Source organism: Malus sylvestris, chromosome 1, assembly GCF_916048215.2.
Source record: "Malus sylvestris chromosome 1, drMalSylv7.2, whole genome shotgun sequence".
Lineage (NCBI taxonomy): Eukaryota > Viridiplantae > Streptophyta > Magnoliopsida > Rosales > Rosaceae > Malus > Malus sylvestris.
In genome coordinates, this window is record NC_062260.1 from 21,206,879 (window position 1) to 21,223,332 (window position 16,454).

Consider the following 16,454-nt stretch of genomic DNA (forward strand, 5'->3'; position numbering starts at 1 on the left):
GGATAGTAATATAAAATGTTGACGTGACTTAACCGTAACCATACAAACAGGAAGACACAAGAGGGCACCAGAAGTGGGAGGGCAAACAATCCTTGTCCCTTCCATTATGTCCTTTAGAAAAAGAAAAGTTGTCGAATCAGCGTCCAAGCTGATGCAATCAATCTTGCTTTTCGTACAAATTTCATTATTAATGATTTTAGACCATCTTCAAAGAGATGTCAAATTTTGAATATAAAATTTAAATTTTGACAGCTTATATGGCATTTTGACATATTTTAAGGTTTTGTTCTCCAACCGATATGTCAAATTAAATTATTATTTTATTATTTTATAAAATAAATTATTAAAGTAATTCAATTTATTAAAGGACATTTAAAGTTTAATTAGTAATCTATTCATCTTTCTTGATTGAAAAGAAGAAAAAAGTAGGATAATTGCATTGGTCAACTCAAAATTAATTATAATAAATGATTAAACCAATTAAAAATTAATAAAATACATTTAATAATTAATAAAAAAACATTTGAAACTGCTGTCAAATTTGACAGCAACCTCTTTTGCTGCCAATCCATCTCATCACCGCATAGAATTTGGCACTTCGGTTGGAGAATATTAGTGTAGCCTTTTTTTACTGTTATAGCTGATGTGTACATTTTGGCATCTCCTTTGAAGATGCTCTTAGCTAAAAAAGATAGTGTTATAGATAAATTTTTATATAAAACAACTGTAATAATGTAAAATATAAAAAAAATATAATACTGAGTGCGTTATTAATAGATTTTTTTTTGTACTTGAAATACAAAGTAATACACTATGTATCACTATATAAGTAGTGAGATATTTGTATTAAAAATAAATTTTTTCTTGATAAATACGTTGACATGTGATATACTACCCATATTCTGAATATAATGAAAATCATCAGCTAGACCATAATTTGAGCCTTCAATTAATGTCCTTTGTAAAAAGAAAAGTTGTGGATAAGAACGTCTTCAAATGAGATGTCAAAAATTTCACATTAGCAATAACGGTAAAAAAACATTATTTATGTTTTCCAACCAAAATGTCAATTCCTATGTGATATGACATGGAAATGCAGCAAAGGAAGTTACTGTCAAATTTAGCAGTAGCTTCAAATGTCACATCCTGGCCCGGGCCCCCACCACATCCCGGGCTCGACTCCGCCGTAACACGATATTGTCAGTTTTGGGCCCCGACCACGCCTTCACGGTTTTGTTTCTAGGAACTCACTCGAGAACTTCTCAATGGGTCACCCATTCTAGGATTACTCTCGTGCGAACTCGCTTAACTTCAGAGTTTCGATGGAACCCGAAGCCAATGAGCTCCCAAAAGGCCTCGTGCTAAGTAGAGATGGGAATATACATATAAGGCTTACATGATCCACTCCTCTGGGCGATGTGGGATGTTACAATCCACCCTCCTTAGGGGCCCGACGTCCTTGTCGGCACACTTCCGACCAGAGATTGGCTCTCATACCAAATTGTCACATCCCGGCCCGATCCCCTACCACATCCCGGGCTCTACTCTGCCGTAGCACGATATTGTCCGCTTTGGGCCCCGACCACGCCCTCACGGTTTTGTTTATGGGAACTCACACAAGAACTTCCCAGTGGGTCACCCATCCTTGGATTGCTCTTACCCGAACTCGCTTAACTTCGGAGTTCCAATGGAACCCGAAGCCAATGAACTCCCAAAATGCCTCGTGCTAGGTAGAGAAGGGAATATACATATAAGGCTTTCAGGATCCACTCTTCTGAGTGATGTGGGATGTTACATCAAATCTATTTTCAGTAATTAATAAATGCTTTTCGTAATTATTATACTTATCTTTTGTTTTAAAATACTAATTGTAACTATAAAAAGTAAATAATGTAATATATAATAGTTTAAATTTGACATATCGGTTGGAGAACAAAATTAAAAAAAAAATTAATGTGCTACATAAGTCTTCAAATTTAAATTTTATACTTAAAACTTGACATCTCATTTGGAGATGATTTAAAGGTCAAATCAGCATCCAAGCTAATGCAATCCGTTCCGTTTTGCTTTACATACAAATCGCACCACTATTTTTTTTTTCAAACAATAGATTTTTGTTAGATTAAATGTTAGATTAGCCACCAACATGATGCAATCCTTTCCATTACTGTAGTAAGTTGCCACTTGCACACCACTATTTATTTACCACTACGTTTCCCTTCACTTTCTTATTTTACAAGTTTGAAAAGAAAAAGAAATGCAATTTAATAATTCAATTGAAATAGAATGGTGCTAACAGACTATCCCCAACTCTTGGGTTAAAACCTAAATTTTTTAACTCAAAAGCAGTTTTTCCACTCTAATTCTTCTGGGTTAAATTTTTAGCCCAAGATTATTAAAAAATAAATTTAAAATAATTTTTTTCTTACAGTAACTTAAAAAAAATATGTAGACTATCCTTATTTAATTTTATGAACATTTACCAAATTAATGTTCTTTTTTGTGGGAAGCCTGCTGTTTCTTGGAACCGCAACTTCCATAACATGTTCATCACTACCATCCACACTAGTAACATCCACATCCACCCCAAGTGACCAAGGAGTGACATAAAAAAGAGTGAAGTCTTGAAATTCCCATTAGGGGTGGGCATAAAAATTGTGGAACCGCAAAATCGAAACGAACTATGACAAAATAAACCGTTAAAAACCATGTTGACCAAAAAAGTCAACGTAGGTTCAAGAACCGAACCAAACAGTTCATATCAGTTTCTGTTTCGGTTCTGATGTTGGTAGAACCACTTAAAACCAAACCAATCCGTGAATATAAATAATTAACTAAATTTAGTAGCTATATACAAGTGTCACTAAATGAGTGGCGAAAATCAAACTAGTTTTGCTTAGTGCAAGTGCATGGGAGCATTTCTCAATTAGGTCTTTCGCTTTTACGGTTCACCTATTGAGATAAGGCACATATTTAAAAAACAGGAGGTCATTTTCTCTTCTAAATCTCCAAATTTGACATTCAAGTTTCGATTTCATATTTTTCTTGGATAAAATGATCCTAAGGTGTTAAGTTACATCCCTTTTTTTTCTTCCCTTTTTCCTGGGGTTTTTTCTTAATCTCTTGATAAGTCCCTTTTGAACTTAAATTATTGTATTCATACTAACATTCTTATGCATAGTGGGTATATTTGTACGAGTGGATGTATATTTGTATGTACATTTGAATTGTGTTTCCTTTGTTTGCTTCGTGCCAAAGACATTTACAATTTTAACAAACAATATCATTTACACTATGGGGGAGTGTAGGCTTAGTCTCACAATGGGTTAGCAATAATGTGGTTCAAATTTGCTTTTGACGAGAATCGAAAATGATATGTTTTGTCTATAACTTTGTATAACCATTTTAAAAGTCGTATTTGAATGCAAGCATGCAAAAAACAAGTAAACTTTAAATACCATTTTGATTTGGTATTGAAATTATTTGATATTCGAAACCGTAAACTGGCATGAATCGAACTGGAACTGATGTGAATCGAATCGTACAATTTTATTAATAAATTTAAGTGAAACCGCACCAAACCGAACGGTTGATATTTCTCAGTTTCTATTCGGGTTTGAGGGTAAAACTGCACAGCACCGTGCTCACCCCTACTTCCTATTTCTATTTCCACTACTCAAGACTGCAGCTTAAACAACGGATCAGGATCCTCTTCAAATCTTTTTGTGCAGATCCGTCGCGCTAATGCATCTTGACTGTTGACGTAGATCGTGCGGCCATATTTTCTTTAATTTGTTTACTCCTTTATGCAAAACAAGATCTTTTTCTTCCATTCTCACTTCATCCTCACTTCTGCAACCTGCTTTGTCGCTCCTTCCCCCCTTTCTCCCAGATAAAAAATTGAAGTAACAATCACAGAAAATGATGACTAGACGAAGTGGACATGGGAAAATTTTCGATTCCATATCACTCCTATCATTAATTTTTTTTCTTCATTTATTTCGAGAAATAAAAGTTTGGCAATTGCCTTGAGGAAATAACAAAACCTTGGTTCTTTATAAATTTAAAAATAAAAATTGGAGAGAACAAGAACGACATGGGAAAAAGTGAAAGAAATGAGAGAGCGGCGTTGCACCTATATCTTCTTTGACAATAGCGTAACCTGGGCCTCCGTCACCCCCGACGAGTTTGACCCATCCCTCGTGGTGAAGGCGACCTAAAAGAATAGTGGTGACTGGTGAAGGCGTATGTTGCATCTTGTTCCCCCGTTTTTCCTTTACCCCCTTTGCCTTCCAATTTCGCAAATCAGTGAATGAAAAAAGAGAATTTAGAACTTAGGATTTCTGCAGGTTGGAGGAAGAGGAAAGAAGAAGATATGGGTAGGCAAGTGTCTCGTTCGGCGACAAAGAAAACTAAAATAAATTCTTAGTCGTTCAGGATCCGCAAAGAAAGATCGGAAAGGATCTTGACCCCAGCGACACCATATGCCACATCATTATCTATCAAGATTAATTCCCTTGGATACATCCTTACCCTTGAACATATGTTGTAATAATTGATGCACATTGTCTTGGAAAATATAATAAAAAAAGTCGTACCCAGTACACAAAGCTCTCGCTTTACGCATGGTCTGGGAGAGGTGAATGTCAGCTAGCCTTACCCCCATTTTATGAAGAGGCTGCTCCCAAGTCTCGAACCCGAGACCTACCGCTCATGGGCGAAGACACTTGCCATCGCACCAAGTGCGACCTCTTCTTGGAAAATATAATATTTAAGTTTATTTAATTGTTTGGGTTTGGGGTTAGTCCATCTGAATTAGGGATTTTTTTAGGTTTTGCTCTCTATTAATATAGTTGTTAGTTTATTGTGAGAAATAAATTAGTCAACATGTAATTATGAGTTTGGAGTCGTCTCCACAATCTCGTTTATTTGTTTTCCATTTAATAAAATAATGTTCATACTTATAATTCGTTTGTCTGTTCGTCGGTTTATTTTCAACTTGGTATCATAGCAAGTTTGATCATTCGGAGTTTAATTTGCTCTTAATGAGTACCAAGTTGTATATCAAATTGTTCGTATATGTGTTTTCTGAGTATCAGTTTGTTTTCCCGTAATCAGGGCTTTGCCGTTGAAAAATGAGAGAGAGGCATGTAGAAAAATTGAATCTAATGTAACAAAAATCTGAAGTCAAACCAAGCCAGAGCCGAGCTGCAATGAATCCGCCTGCTATAACACCTTGCCTGAATCAACTTCAACTTTCATAGTTAAGATGTCCAAATCTCTTGTGCCACCTCCAAGAAAAGCATACAACAGTAACTCTATTTGCCATCAAATGCTTCATACACTCAAATGTAAGTGGGAAGCACTTGTTTCCTTTCATTTATACTATGTCAGTATGATCCTGTAAATTCCTGTCTCCAAATATGCAGACCATGAAATCTCCAAATGGTAGCCAATATCCTTGCTCAACAATTTCTCTTACACTAAGTAGGTTCTCATTAAGATCAGGTACAATCATGACTTCTTTTTTTTTTTTTGGTCAATAACAATCATGACTTCTAGATGTACCTAGTGCCTTTCTTTGTCTCAACTATCAAGGTTCCTTTGCCAATTGATTCCAAAAGATCACCAGTGCTCATTTTGCACTATCGGCCCATGAGAACTGCTCTCCTAAGGTCCTCAAAATGAGGATCTGTGAGGTCTTTTTATATGTGCTCTCAAATTAATCTTGTAGTAAATTAGGCTATCTACTTAAATAATTCATGTTACATGGAAAAAAAATACTAATATATTGAAAAATGAATAAACAAAAAATAATAATAAGAAGAGAGAAGAACATGTGATCACCTACAAGAGTGGATCGTCAAAAACACAAATAGATTTTCTCCTAATGAGGAAAGGGGATCGTATAACTTGTAAGGATTGCAAAGTTATACCAGGAGAGAGCGTGGCTAATCAACATCGCTTGTTGGTGATGGATGTACATATCAAAAGAGTGAGACAAAAGAACAAGACTTGGAAGTGCCCAAGGACTAGATGGTGGAATCTAAAAGAAGAAAAACAAGCCATTTTCAAAGAGAAAGTAATCACCCAGTGTGTGTGGGATAGAGAGAGGGAAGCTAGCCAAATGTGGGATTCCATGGCTAGTTGTATTCGAAAAGTAGCAAAAGAGGTATTAGGAGAGTCCAAAGGTTTTGCCCCACACCAAAAGGAATCTTGGTGGTGGAATGAGGAGGTACAAACAAAGGTGAAGGCTAAGAAGGAATGTTGTAAAGCCTTATACAAGGATAGGACCGATGAAAATAGTGAAAGGTATAGAAAAGCGAAGCAAGAAGCGAAGAAAGCTGTGAGAGAAGCTAAGTTAGCGGCTTATGACGATATGTATAAGCGACTAGATACCAAAGAAGGAGAGTTGGATATCTATAAATTAGCTAGAGCAAGGGAAAAGAAGACAAAGGACCTAAACCAAGTGAGGTGCATCAAGGATGAGGATGGAAAGGTTCTTGCTACAGAGAACGCGGTTAAAGACAGATGGAAAGGTTATTTTCATAATCTTTTCAATGAAGGACATGAAATGAGTGCTTCTTTAGGGGAGTTGAGTAACTCAGAAGAGTGTAGAAACTACTCTTTTTATCGTAGAATCCGGAAGGAAGAAGTGGTTGTAGCTTTGAAGAAGATGAAGTATAGAAAAGCAGTAGGCCCAGACGATATACCAATCGAAGTGTGGAAAGTTTTGGGAGAGACAGGTATAACATGGCTCACTGACCTTTTCAATAGGATTTTGAAAATGAAGAAGATGCCAAATGAGTGGCGAACGAGCACTTTGGTGCCTATCTACAAGAATAAGGGCGACGTACAAAATTCCATGAACTATAGGGGTATTAAGCTAATGAGTCATACAATGAAGCTCTGGGAGAGAGTCATTGAGCATAGATTGAGGCAAGAGACACGGGTTTCGGACAACCAATTCGGGTTCATGTCAGGGCGCTCAACCATGGAGGCAATCTATCTCTTACGAAGATTGATGGAAAGATATAGAGATGGGAAAAAGGATTTACACATGGTCTTTATAGATTTGGAAAAAGCGTATGATAGGGTCCCAAGAGACATTCTTTGGAGGATTTTAGAGAAGAAAGGAGTACGAGTAGCATATATCCAAGCTATAAAGGATATGTATGAAGGAGCAAAGACTGCCGTAAGAACTCATGAAGGACAAACCGAAAGCTTTCCCATAACTGTAGGATTACATTAAGGCTCATCCTTAAGTCCTTACCTTTTTGCGTTGGTAATGGATGAGTTAACAGGACATATTCAAGATGATATTCCTTGGTGTATGCTTTTCGCAGACGATATAGTGTTGATAGATGAAACTCAGGAAGGGGTAAATGCAAAGCTTAACCTTTGGAGAGAAGTGTTGGAATCTAAAGGTCTTCGCCTAAGCCAATCAAAGACAGAATATATGGAGTGCAAGTTCAGTGCAAATGGAGGCCAAAACGAGTTAGGGGTGAGGATCGGAGATCAAGAAATACCAAAGAGCGACCGTTTTCGTTACCTAGGATCTATCTTGCAAAAGAACGGAGAATTAGATGGAGATCTCAACCATAGAATACAAGCTGGATGGATGAAGTGGAAGAGTGCATCCGGCGTGTTGTGTGACCGCCGTATGCCACTGAAGCTCAAGGGAAAAATTTTATAGGACGGCAATAAGGCCAGCGATGCTGTATGGCACAGAATGTTGGGCGGTGAAACATCAACACATACACAAAATGGGTGTAGCGGAGATGAGGATGCTTCGTTGGATGTGTGGGCACACGAGAAAGGATAAGATTAAGAATGAGGATATCCGGGGTAAAGTAGGAGTAGCCGAAATTGAAGGCAAGATGAGAGAAAATCGGTTACGGTGGTTTGGACATGTGCAACGAAGGCCTACTGACGCTCCGATTAGAAGATGCGACTATGGGACAGAGGTTCAGGGCCGAAGGGGTAGAGGAAGACCTAGGAAAACTTTGGAAGAGACTCTAAGAAAAGACTTAGAGTACTTGGATCTAACGAAGGACATGACACAGGACCGAGCACAATGGCGTTCTAAGATTCATATAGCCGATCCCACTCAGTGACTTGGATTTTCCAAGTCTCCAACCGAGAAGTTTTCCTCACTCGGGAAATTAAGGGAACACTACCCCAACCTACATGCTCCACTCAAAAAGCTTCAACATACAAGCTTCAACAAAAGAAAATTCAAAGAACTTAGCGAAGAAGGTTTTGGTGTATTTAACACAATACGTTGAAATGAAGGAAAATTTATTTATTGATATCCCCGATAAGCTACAAATATGTACATATACATGAGTCAAAATAAACAAACAAGAGGGAGCCTTCACAAGGGTTGCTTAGGAGAAGTCTCAGCAGTCGGTAGAGCCCCAGAAAGAGAAGGCACCGGAGGGGGATCATTCGGAGCCTCAGTACTGGACAGAACCCTAGAAGGAGGAGGCATCAGAGGTTGATCATTTGGAGCTTCATTACGCGGTACAGCCCCAGAAGACGAAGGCAATAAATTCCTTTGGAACAAACCCACAAATCTCTGATGATCAAGTAAAACCTGACCATCAGTTTCCTTCATCGGGTCAAGCTTCCTCTTCATGTTTGTAGCATAGTCATGTGCGAGCCGGTGCAACTGTTTATTCTCATGCTTGAGCCCTCTAATCTCCTGTTTGAGACTCATCACCTCAGCCGCCAATGATTCAACTTGGCGGGTTCGAGCAAATAGGCGTTGGGCCATATTAGACACAGAACCTGCACACTGAACACTGAGAGCCAGCGAATCCTTAACAGCTAACTCATCAGACCGTTTGGAAAGTAGTCTGTTATCTTTGGGAGTAAGAAGGTTCCTGGCCACCACCGCAGCAGTCATATCATTCTTCATCACGGAATCCCCAACGGTAAGAGGACCAGTAGGGGAGACGAAGGATGGGCGCCATATGTTGTCTGGAGAAGGCGGGGCTGCCTCTTCAACAAGGTTCAAGTCAAAACGACGGTCGGAGGGGCCAGACATTTTCAAAGGTGTTGAAGAGAGAAGAGGTTGGACAAATCAAGATCTTAGAAGTGCAAGAATGGAGCTTCTACTGGTGGAGATTCAAGTGTGCTTTGGAACTTAATGCCAGCCCCTATAAAAATCTGCACTCGACGGAGCTCCAGAAATCGAAGAGGCGCCTGCTCAGAAATCGAAGAGGCGTTTGCTTTCTCAAAAGTTGGGCTGCTTAGAGACCACGAGGGTTGATCTCAGAAATCAAAGAGGCGTTTGCTTTCTCAAAAGTTAGGCTGCTCAAAGACCACGAAGGCCGATCTCAGAAATCGAAGAGGCACTCGCTTTCTCAAAAGCTGGGCTTCTCAGAGACCACGAGGGCCGATCTCAGAAATCGAAGATGCACCTACTTTTCCAGCCTTGTCAGCACCTGTCACACGCACACTCAGCTTTGCGGAAATTATGGGCATTCTGTCGAAGACTTCTGAGGAAGTAGAAAACACATGAATCTTACTGTTCAATCACCCACTTCCCACACGCAACAATAGCTCATGGGTACTACAGATAACTTTGCCAAAGTTCTCTGCCAAAATTGAGCACGTAAAGCTTGCAGCTCCCACTACATCGCTCTGACCAAGAAAGGTAAAAGAATAGCAAAGAAACAGCACTAACAAAGTTTAGATCCATAAATTTTGAAGGTCTAGCTACCATATTATTACCCACAATGGTAAAGGAACAGTACCACTGCTGGATAATTGGAAAGTCCCTGTGTGTCAACCTCTGTGCTTCGTGGCAAGGTAGACTAGCAAACATGCCCAACCTTTACTCACACTCAAGAAAACACTACCAATAAGATTGCTTGCTCCAAAATCGAAGAGGCACCGTCCTCCGAATCTCGAGAGCTAGACTCCCAACATGACTACTTTCTCAAAAATCGAAGAGAGGGTAAAGGAACAGTACCATTGCTGGATAATTGGAAAATCCCTGTGTGTCAACCTCTGTGCTTCGTGGCAAGGTAGACTAGCAAACATGCCCAACCTTTACTCACATTCGAGAAAACACTCCCAACAAGATTGCTTGCTCCAAAATCGAAGAGGCACCGCCCTCCGAATCTCGAGAGCCAGACTCCCAACATGATTACTTTCTCAAAAATCGAAGTGACACTGCTCCCCGAATCTCGAGAGCCAGACCCCCAGCATGATTGTTTTCTTAAAACTCGAAGATGCATCGTTCTCCGAATCAATCGAAGAGACGCTCGCTTTCTCAAAAGCTGGGCTGCTCAGAGACCACGAGGGCCGATCTCAGAAATCGAAGAGACACCTACTTTTCTAGCCTTGTCAGCACCTGTCACACGCACACTCAGCTTTGCGGAAATTATGGGCATTCTGTCGAAGACTTCTCGAGAGCCAGATACCACAGACCACTTTTTCAAAGTGCTCTGACAGAGTTAAAACATGTGAAGCTGACAGCTCCCACTACCGTGCTATGACCAAGCAGGGTAAAGGAATAGCATTACTACTTGTTGTTAGGGAGACTCCTATATATGTCGACCTCCATCCCCAACGGACAGGCAGACCTGCAAAAATACTCAACCCTTCCTCATATCTGAGAGGGCACTCCCAACGAAGCCTTTCGAAATATTCAGCTTTCTTTCCCCCCGATAATACCTCTACAAACAAGCTATACTAGAGCAAGAATATCTCATATCATCAGGGTTAAAAGCAAGAGTATCCCATATCATGCTTTTTCCCTGTCTTTTCCTTTGGCCTTGTTTGTACCTGCAAGACAAGGAGAAAGAGAGCAATCAGTCAGCACTTGGAATCAAGCTTCCAGCCAGGAACTGACTGCCTGGAACCCCTTACCTGATTACTTACCTGGCATTGCTCTCGAGTACTCATCTTCAACATCTTATGTTTCCAGGGAAGATACCGCATCTGCTTGAGGAACAGATAGGGCAAGTGCGAAGGATACAAGGAAGCATGTGGAGACAAGCGTAACAGCACACGTGCCGATACATCCATTACTCTGTCAAAAGCAAAAGTATCCCATATCAGCAGGGTCGAACGTACTCTAGATTTGATGGACTTGTTTTGACCCTCAAATTCTTCAGTCGGCTCTGGAGGAAACCAGAAAACCCTCCAGCTCAGTTCAAGAATAAGCCTGTGGAAAGTTACTTCTTCAAAAGCAAAAGTATCCCATATCATCTCTTCTCATTTTTCTTCTCTTTATCCTTCATGCTGCTGCAAGATGGGGAGAAGGTGAACAATCAGCCGGAGCTCTGATTGCTTACCTTGTCTGTCACCTCTTTCAGCAGATCCCCTAGCTCGGCGACTTGGGGGACTCTTACTACATGGTTTGTATCGCGCTTGACCAAGCCTGAAACTACAAGTAAGCTTCAAGTGAAATTGATACATTACCTTGTGCATCTCCACCAGTTAAAGATACCACCCCTGGATGGAGGAAGAGTACTTCCAGAGAAGATGCCACATCTACCTATGAGACAGATAAGGCAAGTCAAGACGATACCACACTCCGATACTTAGAAGTTTCGTGATTACGAGATCATTCTCTCACAATATTTCCTAATGTCATTTGTACTAAATTATTCACTTGTACTCACTAAAGGAGAGCTTAAACCTATGTACTTGTGTAAACCCTTCACAATTAATGAGAACTCTTCTATTCCGTGGACGTAGCCAATCTGGGTGAACCACGTACATCTTGTGTTTGCTTTCCTATCTCTATTCATTTATATACTTATCCACACTAATGACCGGAGCAATCTAGCGAAGATCACAAAAAGCGACCGTTTTTGCTACCTAGGATCTATCTTGCAAGAGAACGGAGAATTAGATGGAGATCTCAACCATAGAATACGAGCTGGATGGATGAAGTGTAAGAGTGCATCCGGCGTGTTATGTGACCGTCGTAGGCCACTGAAGCTCAAGGGAAAATTTTATAGGACGACAATAAGGCCAACGATGTTGTATGGCACCGAATGTTGGACGGTGAAGCATCAACACGTACACAAAATGGGTGTAGCGGAGATGAGGATGCTTCGTGGGATGTGTGGGCACACGAGAAAGGATAAGATTGGGCATGAGGATATCCGAGGTAAAGTAGGAGTAGCCGAAATTGAAGGAAAGATGAGAGAAAATCGGTTCCGGTGATTTGGACATGGGCAAAGAAGGCCGACTGACGCTCCGGTTCGAAGATGTGACTACGGGACAGAGGTTCAGGGCCAAAGGGGTAGAGGAAGACCTAGGAAAACTTTGGAAGAGACTCTAAGAAAAGACTTAGAGTACTTGGATCTAACGGAGGACATGACACAAAACCGAGCGCAATGGCGTTCTAGGATTCATATAGCCGACCCCACTTAGTGGGAAAAGGCTTTGTTGTTGTTGTTGTTGTTATTGTGAACAGTGCCCATTTAATGAAAATTTCAAATAGCAAGTATACCCATGCATATTTTACAAAATTACAATATTTACCCCTGCATTATTCTCTTTGATAATTATTATATCACATTCAACACCACATCCTTTTTAGTCATTAAACATATTAACAACATTTTTATGAAAGTTTATCAAACACTAAGACACTATTTTGTTTTGTTAAAAGCACTTTCACCAAAACAAAACAACAACAACAACAACAAAAGTTTAACAAACACTCAATAACTTTATTTTAGAGATGGTTATTCTCACTGCACAACAAAAACAAATTTTTTTCGAAAAAACATAACACCAAACTAGCCCTAAACCAACTAAAACTTATCAATCATTTTGGTGGCCTAAGTATTTTTAATGAAGGGTTAAAATTCTATAAATAGATCCATTATTGCAAGTACGATGCACTAAACTTACGTTGCTTGAAAAATATACTCAAAGCTCTCTGTGTACATGGCAACCTCCAATCCAAGTGTTTGTTTGAAGCTCCTCATCGATACAAAGGGTAAACGAGTTCTCTTTGCTGAAGCTGGCAAAGACTTTGTGGACTTTCTCCTCACAATCCTGTCTTTGCCTCTTGGCACTGTCATCCGCCTCCTCTCCAAAGATGGCATGGTTGGCTCGTTAGGCAAGCTTTATGGCAGTGTCGAAAGCCTAAGCAGCACATACATGCAACCACACTTTAACAAGGAATCCCTGCAACCACACTTTAACAAGGAATCCCTTCTGAAACCTAAGGCAACTGCAACAAGTGATGTTGGTGCTGATGTCCTTCATATGCTGACGATAGATGACTCCTCTGCTGAAAAGTCAATCTATGGTTGTCGTAATTGTTGTTGTAATTACAGCAACCGGCCAATCGTTGTAACCGACGACCCTAAAGCCACTTGTCCGCACTGCCGTTCAAGCATAACTTCACCGGCGACTTTTGTCCATCGATCCGCTGCTGAAAGAACAACGTCCGGCGAGGGAGGGTATGTGAAAGGTGTTGTGACTTATATGATTATGGATGACCTGGAGGTGAAGCCTATGTCTACCATTTCAAGCGTAACCATGCTCAACACGTTCAACGTCAAGGATGTCGGTGCCCTTGAAGAGAAGGAGGTCCATCTTACCATGGAAGAGGTCTGAAAAGTACCTAATCACACCCGTTTTTTTTTACTGTTCTCTCAATTTTATGAGTCCATATTTTGCAATCGACCTAATGTGTGATCTAAACCTTGTACGTAGGGTGTCAAATTGCTGAGGGTATCATTGCTGTCAAACTTGGTTCTGACCACCGTGTTCCTTGATAAGAATGAAGCGTGAACACCTCAACTTTATTTGCACTTCAACTGCAAGTATTATGGAATGAACAGTCTGAATTTTCTACGAGGTGTTTGTTTGTGTTTGTTTCTGAATGATATTTTGTTTTGCTTACCTGGTAATGTAATGTAATTAATGACCTATGTAGTTTTGGGTTTCAAACTTTTTAGATGTTATGTAATCTAGGACTTTTGTTTGAAGGTTCCTGTCTAGATCTATTGTACCTTTGGTTTTGGATTTGGACTATGTTCTGTTATGTATTGTTATTTTGGAAGTGATACTGTCTCGTTTTGGATTTCAGTTCTTTTATGTTGAATTATATTTTGATATAAATTATGTTCTCTTATTCTGTAGTCATATGGTTTTGCAGCTACACAATGCCCTTTTAAGTGCTGGACTATCATTCACCATACAATTGCTACAAAAATATTTAAATAAAGTTAGTCTTCCATTATTGTCCTTTGGAAAAAGAAAAGGGGTCGGATCAACGTCCAAGCTGATGCAGACGGTCTTGCTTTTCATACAAATCCCACCACTACATGTTCACTTTCTTATTTACAAAGTTTGAAAAGAAAAAAAAAGAAAAACACAATTTAATAATTCAACTGAAATAATGCGAAGTCTTTGCTTTTCGTACAAAGCTCATGCAAACTCATCAATTTAAATTACAGCCACGACAACAAAGTAGAACAAACGAGTGTGATCTAAAATCATTTTTGTGATTTAGAGCATTCTTAATGCAAATTTTAGACCTATATTTTTATATTTAAATTTTAAGAAAAATGCCAATTTGGGTGTTGGAACCAAATTAGTGCACTGCCGTGGTTGGGGCAAAAATCCAAGTAACATGTAAAACAGCAAACAACCGTGAGCAACAGCCTAAGATGCGAGGGTGTATTGGTCAAAGGTTCTCCGATAGTAAAGTTAGTAAGCAAGTATAAGACTCAAGCAATGGGTAAGAGAATTAGAGTGCGATGATTGTGTTACCAGAGACAAACTCTAGATGGGTGTATTTATACCAGTCGGGAGAGAGACATTTTTAGGATAGAATCCTCGTGCTAAGCCAGGAGAATTCTAGAAGATATCTAAAAGTAGATATTGCTTCCTCTTTAGGAATGTGATTAGTTGTGGTGTACACCAATATTTAGATTGGAAGAACTCCAAGATACATAGAGGATCTGATTGATTTCGTGCTAGATCAGACATTGTTATCTTGCGGAACAAAAATGGTCATTCTCGATGAAGTCGCTCGGATTTCTCTCACTGCTCAGGAACAGGATGATGATGACACCAGCTTGAGTAAACCCTAATGCACAATCACTGCATTGTTTATTGCAGTTAGTTTTAAGAATCAAAACAAGAACAAGCATACTAACCTGTAGGGGCAAGTGTTCTATACGGAAAATCACAATTTATACCGAGTGGAGGGACGAACCTTTTTGTCTATATCTTTTGGCAACTGCCTCCTCCAATTAAGGAGGTAGTGCCTTGCAGTTTGTTATCAATTATCTGCTTATTAAGTTCAAATTATACTTAATTAATGATATTTCCGTCCAATATAGTTATTTAATATCCAGACATTATAACCCTAGTGAAGTCCTATAGTTATCATAACTCATCTTAGTTAGCTCATGCTTCTTACAATGTTTGATGAGCTCACATAAGGAACTCTACATTCTCGCACATGAGTGAGATCAAACATGCTCAACAGTATTGCATTTGCTTGGATAAAAGTGATCACTGAGTTACTTTAACTAATCGACTTCGACAATTAACCAAAACATCATACTTGCAGGACTCAAGAAACCATGATATCAAATTCTTGCATCAGTTTCCATAGTCACATACTCATACAATATATTATAGCTATTGTCATCGAGAAAACATAAATTGGGATCAAAATAGTATACTAATATGTAAACTCCCACATTTTTGGTCCAAATATATCATGAATATCTCATTCATATTAACCTTGCAAAGATTTACTTCATATAATTAACATGTTCAGAAATTGTGCATTGCATAATAGATGAAACAAATCAACTCAGTACATTTCTTAGCATGTAATATAAAAAAAATAGTAAGGTTTTCATTCTTAAGTAACTTACTCCCACATTAATAATGATCCAGTGAAGGCTGCAATCCCATTTTCAAGACATGTTTGTTGAAGACTATGACATTCAGGGCTTAGTTAATGGATCTGCAATCGTGTCATGAGTACTGATGTGTTCAATCTATATGACTCCTCCCCTCACTTTGTCTTGCACCTTCAAATATTTGATGTCCATCAATTTCGAAGCCTCTGACCTCTTCTTGTTCTTTGCAAAGAAGACTGCTGCAGTGTTATCACAGAAAATCTTCACTGGTCTCTCTATACTTCTTACAATTTTCATGTGATAGATCAAATCCTTCATCCAATTCCCTTGTCTCATTGCTTCAAAACATACTATAGATTCTGATTCCATGGTTAACACTGCCCTATTGCTTTTTACTTCTCCAAGATATTGCCCCCTCCAACAAACATGAAAATGTAGCCACTGGTAGACATTCTATAATCTACACAACCTCCCAATCAGCATCAGTGTAATCAATTTTAAGTTATCAACATGACTGTAACACAGTACATACTGATGTGTCTTCTTCAAGTATCTGAGAACTTTCTTCGGAACCTCCCAAAG

The 16,454-nt window shown here is 39.2% G+C and overlaps 1 protein-coding gene across 3 annotated transcripts in view; it reads left to right on the plus strand.

Annotated features, from left to right (window-relative positions):
* Positions 1–16,454, plus strand: part of LOC126622957 (uncharacterized) — a 53,100-nt gene that overhangs the window by 14,962 nt on the left and 21,684 nt on the right. The window contains exons 2-3 of one of the 3 annotated variants that reach the window (XM_050291633.1): positions 13,205–13,596; positions 13,702–14,076. In XM_050291633.1, the coding sequence (XP_050147590.1) occupies positions 13,205–13,596; positions 13,702–13,779 (470 nt within the window). In that variant the 3' untranslated portion in view covers positions 13,780–14,076. Of the gene's footprint in view, positions 1–12,863; positions 13,597–13,701; positions 14,077–16,454 lie in introns of those variants that run through there. The other 2 variants (XR_007623548.1, XM_050291623.1) reach the window with 2 other exon arrangements.